Consider the following 13,214-nt stretch of genomic DNA (forward strand, 5'->3'; position numbering starts at 1 on the left):
TGGAGTGGCTTTGTGATGGCCACTCCAATACCTTGACTTTGTTGTCCTTAAGCCATTTTGCCACAACTTTGGAAGAATGCTTGGGGTCATTGTCCATTTGGAAGACCCATTTGCGACCAAGCTTTAACTTCCTGACTGATGTCTTGAGATGTTGCTTCAATATATCCACATAATATTCCTTCCTCATGATGCCATCTATTTTGTGAAGTGCACAAGTCCCTCCTGCAGTAAAGCACCCCCACAGCATGATGCTGCCACCCACGTGCTTCACGGTTGGGATGGTGTTCTTCGGCTTGCAAGCACCCCCCTTTTTCCTCCAAACATAACGATGGTCATTATGGCCAAACAGTTCTATTTTTGTTTCATCAGACCAGAGGACGTTTCTCCAAAAAGTACGATCTTTGTCCCCATGTGCAGTTGCAAACCGTAGTCTGGCTTTTTTATGGTGGTTTTGGAGCAGTTTTACTGTGGATATAGATACTTTTGTACCTGTTTCCTCCAGCATCTTCACAAGGTCCTTTGCTGTTGTTCTGGGATTGATTTGCACTTTTCACACCAAAGTACGTTCATCTCTAGGAGACAGAACGCGTCTCCTTCCTGAGCGGTATGACGGCTGCGTGGTCCCATGGTGTTTATACTTGCATACTATTTTTTGTACAGATGAACGTGGTACCTTCAGGCGTTTGGAAATTGCTCCCAAGGCTGAACCAGACTTGTGGAAGTCTACAATTATTTTTCTGAGGTCTTGGCTGATTTCTTTTGATTTTCCCATGATGTCAAGCAAAGAGGCACTGAGTTTGAAGGTAGGCCTTGAAATACATCCACAGGTACACCTCCAATTGACTCAAATGATGTCAATTAGCCTATAAATTTTTTTGAATTTTCCAAGCTGTTTAAAGGCACAGTCAACTTAGTGCATGTAAACTTCTGACCCACTGGAATTGTGATACAGTGAATTATAAGTGAAATAATCTGTCTGTGAACAATTGTTAGAAAAATTACTTGTGTCATGCACAAAGTAGATGTCCTAACCGACTTGCCAAAACTATAGTTTGTTAACAAGAAATGTGTGGAGTGGTTGAAAAACGAGTTTTAATGACTCCAACCTAAGTGTATGTAAACTTCAGATTTCAACTGTAAATGTAATATTTCAGTTTTTTATTTTCAATAAATTAGCAAACATTTCTAAAGACCTGTTTTTGTTTTGTTATAATGGGGTATTGTCTGTAGATTGTAGATACATTTTAGAATAAGGCTGCAACCTAACAAAATGTGGAAAAAGTTAAGAGGTCTGAATTCTTTCCGAAGGCACTGTATATTGTTGCAGCAAAATAATATTGCAGCAACAGGATTTTAACGTTTAGTCCTTTATGTTGCTTGATCGGTGGTTAGCTGGCCAAAAGTATGCTACATAAAAAGTGCAATGCTGTTAATATAACCGTGTGTTAGTGTGGGTTTTCAGTGAATTTACAGTATGTAAATCACAAAGCTCATCTGCACATGCAGTGCAGAAAGATTATTAGGAACAAAAGATTTATCAAATTAAGATCCTACATCTGTATAATGATATTAATTTGGAGCATATATAGATTTCTGCATGTGAAGTGGAGTGTTAGTTTCTGGAGAGATGAAGGGTTGCATATTGTAGGAAAGCATAGAGGAGAATTATGGATATTGAATGGGGAGGTGCAGGAAGTAACAATGTTGACAGTAAAGTAGTCGTATATGACTACTAAGCAGGCAGGGTTTAATGTGATGTTAAAGTGAACAGTCAGTAATGTCATTAGTATAGTCAACAAACATGGTGCTATTAATTAACCATGATTGCAATAATAAGAGGGAGTGTGAAATGGAGATGGGGATATAACAGTACTGTAAAATAGATTATAAAAAATAATTAACATGGTATAGAAGGTGCTTTTTACTCTGTGACTGAAACATTCTTTACCTCCTTGATATCCATCCTGTCTTTGCCAAACTGGATCCACAGCATTGGAGCACTATCCCATAACCTTACTCTCACCGCAGCACATCTTCGGTGCTCTCGCTTCTCTGCTTGCTTTGGCTTCACCCACCAACAGACTGTTATGGTTTCTTTATCTTCCACCGACAGCCATTTGCAGTGTGACTATAGCTTTACATTGAGTAAATTTCTACAGCTGCATGTAGACTGTGCATTGCCATAGGGCAGGACACAAGGTCAAGAGCTCTCTGCTGGTGACTGGTCCAAAATCATACTGCTGAGTGTCATAGCAACATTATAGCACTATAATGACAATGAGTTATATTATAGCACTCTCTGTTGCAAGGCATGACAAGTGATACTCAGAAAGCTTTACAGCTAACTTTACTGGCTTTTAACTGGTAGTAAGGCCAGTTGTAAGACCTGTGTGAGAGAGTCAGAGAAAAGACCCCTTCTCTATGCAAGTCAGATACAGGCCCTTCAAAACAAGCCCAAATCCACCCATCTATTTATCCAAACTCGACTCTGCATGGACAGGGCTCTACGCTGACCTTTTTTACAAGGAGCACGTGTGCGCCTAAGTTGAAAAATGTAGGCACACACAAATAAATGTAGGAGCACAATGAAAAATATTTGAGATATTGAAGCTAGAATCCATCACTTTTCTAGGCGCACTGGTGCTCCTAAATAAAAATGTCAGGTCGCACAGCAATATGCGAGTAGAATGGTCGCACTGTAGAGCCCTGATGGAGAAGACACCACCAGTGTTTCCATATGATGGGCCAGTAGTCAGTGTTTCCATATGATGGGCCAGTAGTCAGTGTTTCCATATGATGGGCCAGTAGTAAGTGTTTCCATATGATGGGCCAGTAGTAAGTGTTTCCATATGATGGGCCAGTAGTCAGTGTTTCCATATGATGGGCCAGTAGTAAGTGTTTCCATATGATGGGCCAGTAGTAGGTGTTTCCATATGATGGGCCAGTAGTCAGTGTTTCCATATGATGGGCCAGTAGTAAGTGTTTCCATATGATGGGCCAGTAGTAAGTGTTTCCATATGATGGGCCAGTAGTAAGTGTTTCCATATGATGGGCCAGTAGTAAGTGCAGGAACCGACAGCACCAGCCCCACTAGCCAATCAGATCCATGCTTGCTGCCCACATCATCGACCTAGTTTAATCATTTTAACTCTGGTCTGTTTGTGTGTAGAAGATGGAAAACGAAAACATAAATCTAGTATTTGGGAGGTCTGTCTCTAATCTATTCTCCAACACAAAGTGAATAATCCCACCCCCCCCACCCCCGGTCAGATATGTTTGATTTAGTTAGTAATAGTATGGAGTATGTATGCCGTTATTTCTAGTCATAAAAACCCAGTTGGTTCTGACACTGACATTCCACTCTTGGCTCGTAAGTTTAATGTAATAGGAAATGAAGAACATTCTTCTTTTATCTGGCAGCATTTCTGTTCTCTTTGACCCCACTCGGCTTCTGGAGTACCTAGCCACAACAGCAGACAGATGCCATTATTCTATCAGATTGATGTTAATGTACTTGTTTATTTTTATTTATTTTTATCCAGGCTAGTCAATTAAGAACTAATTATTATTTACAATGAGGGCCTCAGTCACTGGTCTCACTATAGTGTGGCTGTCTTGAAAATCATAACCTGTCTTTCCCAGTACTTCTTCGTTGACATTTCCCTGCATCCCCTATGAGACTTTTTCTTTTTGTGCTCCATGATATTTGACTCGTAGTTCTGTGTACTAGGCTATATCAGTAGATCTATAGAACAGTTTTCAACTACTTTCCTCATTTCATTGATGGACATTAGGAGTCATCAGGCAGGAAGATGGATAAAGATTTTTTCTCAAGCAACATATTAGGGTCCATAGGTTTATACATTATGCAGAACCCCTCAAAACGGCAAGCTGCTTATGGTAAATTTGAACCACCTGTGTTTTGTTGTGGTAGACCAGAGGGCAGAGGGCAGTTGATGGGGTGCTTCAGTCAGCAGGCCGGCCAAGAGTGACTGGACTGAACACTCCTCAGTGCATTGTTGCTGTGCTGAGAGAGAGAGAGGGAGGGAGGGCTTCAAGTTCATTGGCTGACACACCCAGGTGTCTTTTCAATAGAATGCAGCTGGGGCCTGGAACTTAAAACACAGACCTTCAGACTAGGGGTGGGGGAGGAGGGAGGTTATTGGCCAGAGTGTTGGAAAATAACCTATAGCACTGTGGTGAGATCACTGGGAGACAGAAAGAAAGCTGCACACTGGGCTTTAAAGGGAGAAAAGAGAATATAAAAAAAATGTTCCACTATGTCAGCGGGCCTTTGCAAACAGGCCACGAAGCATATGTAGCCTAGCTACTTCAACCAAGAAGAAATACCATCTGTTGTGTGGATTTCTTATCATTGGCAGAGCCAGTCCTTTTAGGAATTGCTGAATTGTGAAAATGTACAACCCTCCCCCTGCCCCATGCAGTGATGTTGTTGTGTGATAGCATGTGTTGTTTAACTCCCTGCGTTGTTGCCACTGTGCTTTCAGATGGAGCTTCTGGATAAGTTCCCTGTGGAAGGAGGGCAGAAAGACCCCAAGCGCAGAATCATTCCTTTTCTACCAGGTAAGAGTGTAGCCCTTCCTGCAGTCAATGGAATGTTCTTAATATTTTTCAGAATTTCATAATTAATAAATATATACAGTACCAGTCAAAAGTTTGGACACACCTACTCATTCAAAAAAAAAAATATTTGTACTATTTTTTACATTGTAGAATAATAGTGAAGACATCAAAACTATGGAATAACACATATGGAATCATGTAGTAACCAAAAAAGGGTTCAACAAATCAAAATATAATTTATATTTGAGATTCTTCAAAGTAGCCACCCTTTGCCTTGATGACAGCTCTGCACACTCTTGGCATTCTCTCAACCAGCTTCATGAGGTAGTCACCTGGAATTCATTTCAATAAACAGGTGTGCCTTTTTAAAAGTCAATTTGTGGAATTGATTTCCTTCTTAATGCGTTTGAGCCAATCAGTTGTGTTGTGACAAGGTAGGGGTGGTATACAGAAGATAGCCCTATTTGGGAAAAGATCAAGTCCATATTATGGCAAGAACAGCTCAAATAAGCAAAGAGAAATGACAGTCAATCATTACTTTAAGACATGAGGGTCAGTCAATCCAGAAAATCTCAAGAACTTTGGTGGCCGAAAGCCCCACCACCGGCCCCTCTCCTGCTGAGTTTGGGAGGGGGTGAGGATGGGAGTGAGGAACGAGGTGAGCTGGAGGTCTAGAACTCTTTCAGGGATCGCACACTGGGTCCAGGGTATTCAGGTGCTCAGCTGTTTGTTTAATGAACTCTGGATGGAGAGAGAGACAGAGAGGGAGAGAGAGAGAGAGAGAGAGAGAGAGAGAGAGAGAGAGAAAGAGAGAGAGAGAGAGAGAGAGGCAACGAGTGGAGGAGACCAACCAGGGAGACTGGACCACATTACTCCCACATTCTTTTCCTCCTCTCTGTTGATTCATATATTTTGTTGTAAATGCTTCAGACAGGTATGCTCATTGCTCATACATCTGTGAGGAAAGATTCATTCTGAGCACTCAAATCCCAAATGAAATAAAATGGTATTTATCACATGCTTGGTAAACAACAGGTGTAGACTAACAGTGAAATGCTAATTTACGGGCCCTTCCCAACAAAATATAGATATAATAACACAAAGAATCAATACACAATGAGTAACGGAAACTTGGCTATATACACGGGGTACAAGTACCGAGTCGATGTTCAGGTTTGTGAGGTTATTGAGGTAGATATAAAACTCAGCAAAAAAAGAAACGTCCTCTCACTGTCAACTGCGTTTATTTTCAGCAAACTTAACATGTAAATATTTGTATGAACATAACAAGATTCAAAAACTGAGACATAAACTGAACAAGTTCCACAGACATGTGACTAACAGAAATTGAATAATGTGTCCCTGAACTAATGGGGGGGTCAAAATAAAAAGTCTGGTGTGGCCACCAGCTGCATTAAGTACTGCAGTGCATCTCCTCCTCATGGACTGCACCAGATTTGCCTGTTCTTGCTGTGAGATGTTACCCCACTCGTCCACCAAGGCACCTGCAAGTTCCCGGACATTTCTGGGGGGAATGGCCCTAGCCCTCACCCTCCGATCCAACAGGTGCCAGACGTGCTCAATGGGATTGAGATCCGGGCTCTTTGCTGGCCATGGAAGAACACTGACATTCTTGTCTTGCAGGAAATCACGCACAGAACGAGCAGTATGGCTGGTGGCATTGTCATGCTGGAGGGTCATGTCAGGATGAGCCTGCAGGAAGGGTACCACATGAGGGAGGAGGATGTCTTCCCTGTAACACACAGTGTTGAGATTGCCTGCAATGACAACAAGCTCAGTCCGATGATGCTGTGACACACCGCCCCAGACCATGACGGACCCTCCACCTCCAAATCGATCCCGCTCCAGAGGACAGGCCTCGGTGTAACGCTCATTCCTTCAACGATAAACGTGAATCCGACCATCTCCCCTGGTGCGACAAAACCACGATTCGTCAGTGAAGAGCACATTTTGCCAGTCCTGTCTGGTCCAGCAACGGTGGGTTTGTGCCCATAGGCGACGTTGTTGCCGGTGATGTCTGGTGAGGACCTGCCTTACAACAGCCCTACACGCCCTCAGTCCAGCCTTTCTCAGCCTATTGCGGACAGTCTGAGCACTGATGGAGGAATTGTGCGTTCCTGGTGTAACTCGGGCTGTTGTTGTTGCCATCCTGTACCTGTCCGGCAGGTGTGATGCTCGGATGTACCGATCCTGTGCAGGTGTTGTTACACGTGGTCTGCCACTGCGAGGACGATCAGCTGTCCGTCCTGTCTCCCTGTAGCGCTGTGTTAGGCGTCTCACAGTACGGATATTGCAATTTATTGCCCTGGCCACATCTGCAGTCCTCATGCCTCCTTGCAGCATGCCTAAGGCACGTTCACACAGATGAGCAGGGACCCTGGGCATCTTTCTTTTGGTCAGTGGAAAGGCCTCTTTAGTGTCCTAAGTTTTCATAACTGTGACCTTAATTGTCTACCGTCTGTAAGCTGTTAGTATCTTAACAACTGTTCCACAGGTACATGTTCATTAATTGTTTATGGTTCATTGAACAAGCATGGGAAACAGTGTTTAAACCCTTTACAATGAAGATCTGTGAAGTTATTTGGATTTCTACTAATTATCTTTGAAAGACAGGGTCCTGAAAAAGGGACGTTTCTTTTTTTGCTGAGTTTATGTACATATAGGTAGGGATAAAGTGACTAGGCAACAGGATAGAAAATAAACAGGAACAGCAGTGTATGTTATGAGTCAAAAGGGTCAATGCAGATTGTCTGGTTAACTATTTAACTAACTATTTAGCAGTCTTATGGCTTGGGGGTAGAAGCTCGGAACCTCATTTAGGTTCTTTCTGTGTTCTAAACTCCCTCTAGTTCCATTCCCACAGAGTAGATGTCAACATCCAGGCCTGCTGTTTTGAGTTATGTTTGTCTCCCCTTCTTGAATGAAATGTAATTGACGTGAGCAGCTAAACATTTTTTCAGGTGGTTCCCATTTGAACTCCTACATCTTACCCTCCCTCCCACCTCCCCCCTCCTCCCTCCTCCCTCCTCCCTCCTCCCTCCTCCCTCCCCCTCATCCCTCCCTCCTCTCTCCCCCCTCCTCTCTCCCCCCTCCTCACTCCTCCCTCCCCCTCCTCCCTCCCTCCTCTCTCCCCCCTCCCCAACAAAACACGGAAGTGGTTTTCCTGTCAGGACTTGGTTTGTACTTCAAGGCCTCTCGTTTTGTTTTCACTTCTCTGGCCTCTTAGGATCAGCAAAGTGGTTCGGTTTGCATCTGTAAAATGTCCACTCTGTGTTTTCCCTCCTCACCGTGGTTAGGATTCTGGATATGAGTCGCCAGGCGACCTCTTCAACGTTGTGAATGAGAAAAGTTGATCAACTGTTGACAGAGGACTTAATGATGAATGTTTTTATATCCAGGCTGTCTGGTTGGCTGACAACCTCAGTGACTTTCACAGCAGGAGCTACTTAATGTCAGCCTCCACACACAGCTCCACACCAATGGAACTGAATCAATTGGGTCCTTCTGTTGTCCCTATACAGCAGCCCATAATTATGTACACTTGTGTAGCAATATCACTATGTCATATTTGGTCATGCCTCAACAAATATTGTGTTTTTGTACTGTGCGGTACTGTGCGGTGTACCAGTAAACATACCAGGCCTTTCTACAGCAGCATATGAAGTGGCTGTATTCAAGAGTCAACATCTGGGACCTCTGTAATTACTGAGCACACCTGCCATCTATCTACCCTTTCCTCAGAAATGCCGCTTCACAGCACTCTGCCTCAAACTCAATTCATGAACTCTGAAGAAATACAAAACTTTTTTCCTTGTTTGTGAGATCAAGTTGACCGACTTTAAACTGAGCCACACTTGGTTAGGGAAATATCTTATTGGATGGATCTAGTCTCCAAAAATATTTATTTTGCCTTTCACTTATTTTTATCTCAGCTCTTAATGATTGCATCCAGAACAAATGAGACATCAACTAAATAAAGATTTTAAACAATTTATATAATCATCTTCCCATTCAATAGGGACCCAACTGTTTCACATGAAAGTGTCCTGTGGCTGCCCTGACCTGAGGTGTCTTGTGTTGAGTAGAGGGCCTGAGAGAAGGTTCCTCCCTGTTCCCGCTCTCTCTTTCCAGACTTACAGTCTCTCTCTGGGCAACAAATGTTGTTTGATACCCAGCTGGCCACTCTGGTCACAGAGTTGCCATGAAGTCTGCCTGGCCCAGGTTTGAATATGTACTGTAACAGCAGCAGCCATTTTATTTTTCCCTAAACTTCGACTGAGCCCATGAGCATGTGGCACATACAGAGAGGGTGGGTAGTGTTGAGTCAACACTTTTCCCTTGACCCAGAGAGCTTGGAAATAGATCTCCTGTGTAATACTTATATTTCACTTTGTTCGTCTTAGATGTAACAAATACCTTAAGCCCCTTGATGAGGAGATACAGTAATCTCTCTTTTTGACCTGATCTTTTACTGGCCTGACTTCATACCTCAGTTGCATAGCTCTGTAATGTAAAGCTCTCAGTAAATTTACAAGAGGGTCCTCCATGGTTAAAAGGAGAGAGAGGTCCCAGTCTGCTCCCAACTTCCTGCATACCATAAAACTTAAGAGGTTTTCGGAGACCTATTTGTATCCATTTCTTGTTATTGTTCCAGTGACCCAAACCCAGACTCCCGGCGGTGGCCATTTTTGTGGCTGTGCGATAAGAACGGCATATAGATGTCATCCACTATATGAAAAAGAATGCCAACTATTCACAGTGCACTTAATTACTTTCATTGTGCTGTCAGAGTTGGGTTATTGATGAGGCCCCTGTATTGGCCTAAGCTAGTAGCTGTGCAATCTAATGGACTAGACTGGAGTCTCTACACAAGCCCGCTGTATGTAGACAACTCATTGTCCTTCACAACTGTAACATACATACTGTATGGAAGCCTACTGTTACCATTCCAAATGTACCATGAGATCATTTGTTGTGAGTAAAGTGAATCAGTCTTTAGTCTAGATTAGTGTGTTTCTTTAGGAAGCACAGTATCTTGAAAGGTTTTTGATAACGTTCCTGAGTGGTTAAATGTCCATATAGCCTACATGTTATACTGCATGTGAAGTTATCCAGTGTAGGCTTTTTAGAGAAAGTGAGTACAGTATATTCAGGAAAAACCGAGTAGTGCAGTTATGGAGTATTTATCATGTTGTATGCCTACTTGTATAATTGCCACAACTACTGTGAATCGACACCATTGAAAAGAAAAACAAATAATGAATACTCATACAGTTTGAGCCTTTATTAAAGCTAGTGTGAGGCCATGGTTGAGGACAGGGATAAGAGGGGAGGTTGGAGGGCTGGGTATCTTTGTAAGACATATACTGTAGATCCTAAAGACTGTTTTTCTTCTTACTTCCAGGGAAGATCCTTTTTAGGAGAAGCCATATCAGGGATGTGGCCATGAAGCGCCTGAGGCCTATCAACGAGTACTGCAGGGTGAGTACTGGCTCTGACTGACCACTGCTCAGCTAGTGGGGCAATTCAGGGGGATTAAAGCTTTCACACTCACCCGTCATGGAAGAAACAACAATAGGACCCAGGGCTGAATCCCTAACAGCAAGCGAAAACCTAGGAACAGAAAGAAACCTGTCATATCCATTCTCTGCTGTGCTTAAGTTTATGTGTTTCTCTATGAAAAGATCCAATACACTTGTAATGTTGGAAACATGCATATCCTCTATGTTTATCATTACCCACTGGGAAATATAAGATAAGAAAATCAGTCATCCTCAAAAATATATTTTCTTCAGGAATTAGACATTGAGGAAACTGAAGGCAGTCTGGAACATGGCTGACAGAGAGAAAATGAAGCAGTCTAGTGGTGCTGTGGTATCTCTGTGGGCACATATCTCTCCACTATGCAGGGCAGAGGTTGTGAGCAGTGCTAAGCTAGTCCCAGTAAGCAACATCACCAGACCTCGTGTTTACGTTTAAAGGGCTGCTCTATAAACCACAACTGCCTTTGCCTGGTAACTTTTTGGCAAGGTGGTTCCATCACAGTCATGCTCTTAAAAACAACATGTTCCCTGGTATGTTGCAAGAGAGCCTTTGTTTATGAAGCCAGGTCACTGTTGAGAGAGATGGGGGCTAGTGGTCAGGATACTTCAGTGGGTCGTTTTGGGATATAGGAATTTAAGATGGGTGGAAGGAAAGCCAGGCGTCAGTCACAGCTTTTGTACTTTAAATGGGAAACAGGGGGGACACTAAAGTCCTGAAGTTTGTGTGTTTGTGTGTATGGGTGTGTTTATCTTTATATGAATCGTTTAAGACTTCTATGCAAGGTTATTATAGTAAACTAAACCTGAAACTAAAACAAAAGCTAACAATGAAAATTATATTTAGTCAACTGAAATAAAATAATTAACAAACCCGTTTGAAAAACTAAAACTATACTCAAGCTATTATCTTTGACTCCAAAATGAACTAAAATAAAATAAAAAACCATAATGAATTAGGTTCCGTTTTCTAAACTTTGGGCAAAAGTCTAATAGCGTTTTCAAGCTTTTGGGGGGTTTTCAAGCTACTTAAACTGGTGGGTAAATGTGATTTTTTTGAATGGAGGTTAATGAGAGAGTACCGGATTTGGTCAACATAAAATTGAATTGCTAATTTGCTACTTGAGGCTTATTTTATTGAAATGAAGTTTTGTAATGTTTAGGCTGTTACGAATGTACTGATACAAGTGGACCCATTACATGATGTATTACTGCCCCCCAGTCTCAAGAAGTGACATCCCAAAAAACACACCCAAAAACTATAAAACCCAAATGGCTCCTAGTCTCCCACGCATGCTTTCTGTCCCTAACAGTAAAACTAAAACTGAAACAAAATAATCGGAAAACAAACTATAAATATTTAAATAACAACTAGCAAATCTGGTCTGAAAACTAACTGAAACTAAACAGAATTTGGAATAAAAATAAAGAAGAATAGAAATAAACGATAAAAACACAACACTTTAATAAAGCTTGTTTCTATTAAATAGAACCTCCTCACTCTGGTCTGAAGTCACGTGTTCTGTTGTTGTGGGTTCCATAGAGGACAATAATATAGAGATTTATTAACATCCTCAATACAAATGAACACATTGAAAAAAATATACAGTGAGGAGAACTATTTGAGTATTTGATACACTGCCGATTTTGCAGGTTTTCCTACTTACAAAGCATGTAGAGGTCTGTACTTTTTATCATAGGTACACTTCAACTGTGAGAGACGGAATCTAAAACAAAAATCCAGAAAATCACATTGTATGATTTTAAGTAATTAATTTCCATTTTATTGCATGACATAAGTATTTGATACATCAGAAAAGCAGAACTTAATAGCTCTCTTCAGGTCATTGACCAGGTCCTGCCGTGTAGTTCTGGGCTGATCCCTCACCTTCCTCATGATAATTGATGCCCCACGAGGTGAGATCTTGCATGGAGCCCCAGACTGAGGGTGATTGACCATCATCTTGAACTTCTTCAATTTTCTAATAATTGCGCCAACAGTTGTTGCCTTCTCACCAAGCTGCTTGCCTATTGTCCTGTAGCCCATCCCAGCCTTGTGCAGGTCTACAATTGTATCCCTGATGTCCTTACACAGCTCTCTGGTCTTGGCCATTGTGGAGAGGTTGGAGTCTGTTTGATTGAGTGTGTGGACAGGTGTCTTTTATACAGGTAACGAGTTCAAACAGGTGCAGTTAATACAGGTAATGAGTGGAGAACAGGAGGGCTTCTTAAAGAAAAACTAACAGGTCTGTGAGAGCTGGAATTCTTACTGGTTGGTAGGTGATCAAATACTTATGTCATGCAATAAAATGCAAATTAATTACTTAAAAATCATACAATGTGATTTTCTGGATTTTTGTTTTAGATTCCGCCTCTCACAGTTGAAGTGTACCTATGATAAAAATTACAGACCTCTACATGCTTTGTAAGTAGGAAAACCTGCAAAATCGGCAGTGTATCAAATACTTGTTCTCCCCACTGTATATCCACTGGATATCCAAATATGTTTTATTGTCACCTAAAATGCACCTAAAACAAATACTTGAAATATATGAAAATACAACTCCTCTCCTCTCTGTCTGCGAGGGCTTAAAGGGAAATGTCAAAAAATGTCAACTTCATATTCATCATCTCCAGCACTATGAAGTAGAACATTTTAGAAATGTCCCTTTAACAAAATCATCTGGTAATACTGTAGCTTTGGATAATGAAATGTCTAGCCCTACGACCACCTGTATAGTATAATAGTTTGTCTCCTTAGGCTCTGTAGACTGTGTTGGTGGCTTGCCTTTAATCAGCTGATACACCCTACTACTCATACTGCTTCCTGTTAGTGGAGTGACAGGTGAACCACTCACTCCCCGGCCAGTCAGCCCCCTCCCTGGCTCTTTGAACCCCTGGGTGAGGGGCTTTGATGGGGGAAGTGGGGGTCGGATCAAAGGTCTGTGGTTCTGCCTGGTCACGCTGGCTGACTCTCCCCTCTGCCTCGACCCTAGTCAGGCTGACAGAGTGAAACGTAGAAGGTGTTTACTTTATGGTTCCTTTCATGTTTGGCTCGGAGGATCACCA

At 42.1% G+C, this 13,214-nt stretch overlaps 1 protein-coding gene across 4 annotated transcripts in view; it reads left to right on the forward strand.

Moving 5' to 3' along the window:
• sh3pxd2b (SH3 and PX domains 2B) overlaps nucleotides 1-13,214 on the forward strand; it is a 75,781-nt gene that overhangs the window by 19,153 nt on the left and 43,414 nt on the right. For all 4 annotated transcript variants that reach the window (XM_041893614.2, XM_045224323.1, XM_045224324.1 and 1 more), the window contains exons 3-4: nucleotides 4,509-4,584; nucleotides 10,010-10,086. In XM_041893614.2, the coding sequence (XP_041749548.2) occupies nucleotides 4,509-4,584; nucleotides 10,010-10,086 (153 nt within the window). The remainder of the gene's footprint in view (nucleotides 1-4,508; nucleotides 4,585-10,009; nucleotides 10,087-13,214) is intronic.

The sequence above is a fragment of the Coregonus clupeaformis genome, chromosome 13 (genome assembly GCF_020615455.1).
Source record: "Coregonus clupeaformis isolate EN_2021a chromosome 13, ASM2061545v1, whole genome shotgun sequence".
NCBI lineage: Eukaryota > Metazoa > Chordata > Actinopteri > Salmoniformes > Salmonidae > Coregonus > Coregonus clupeaformis.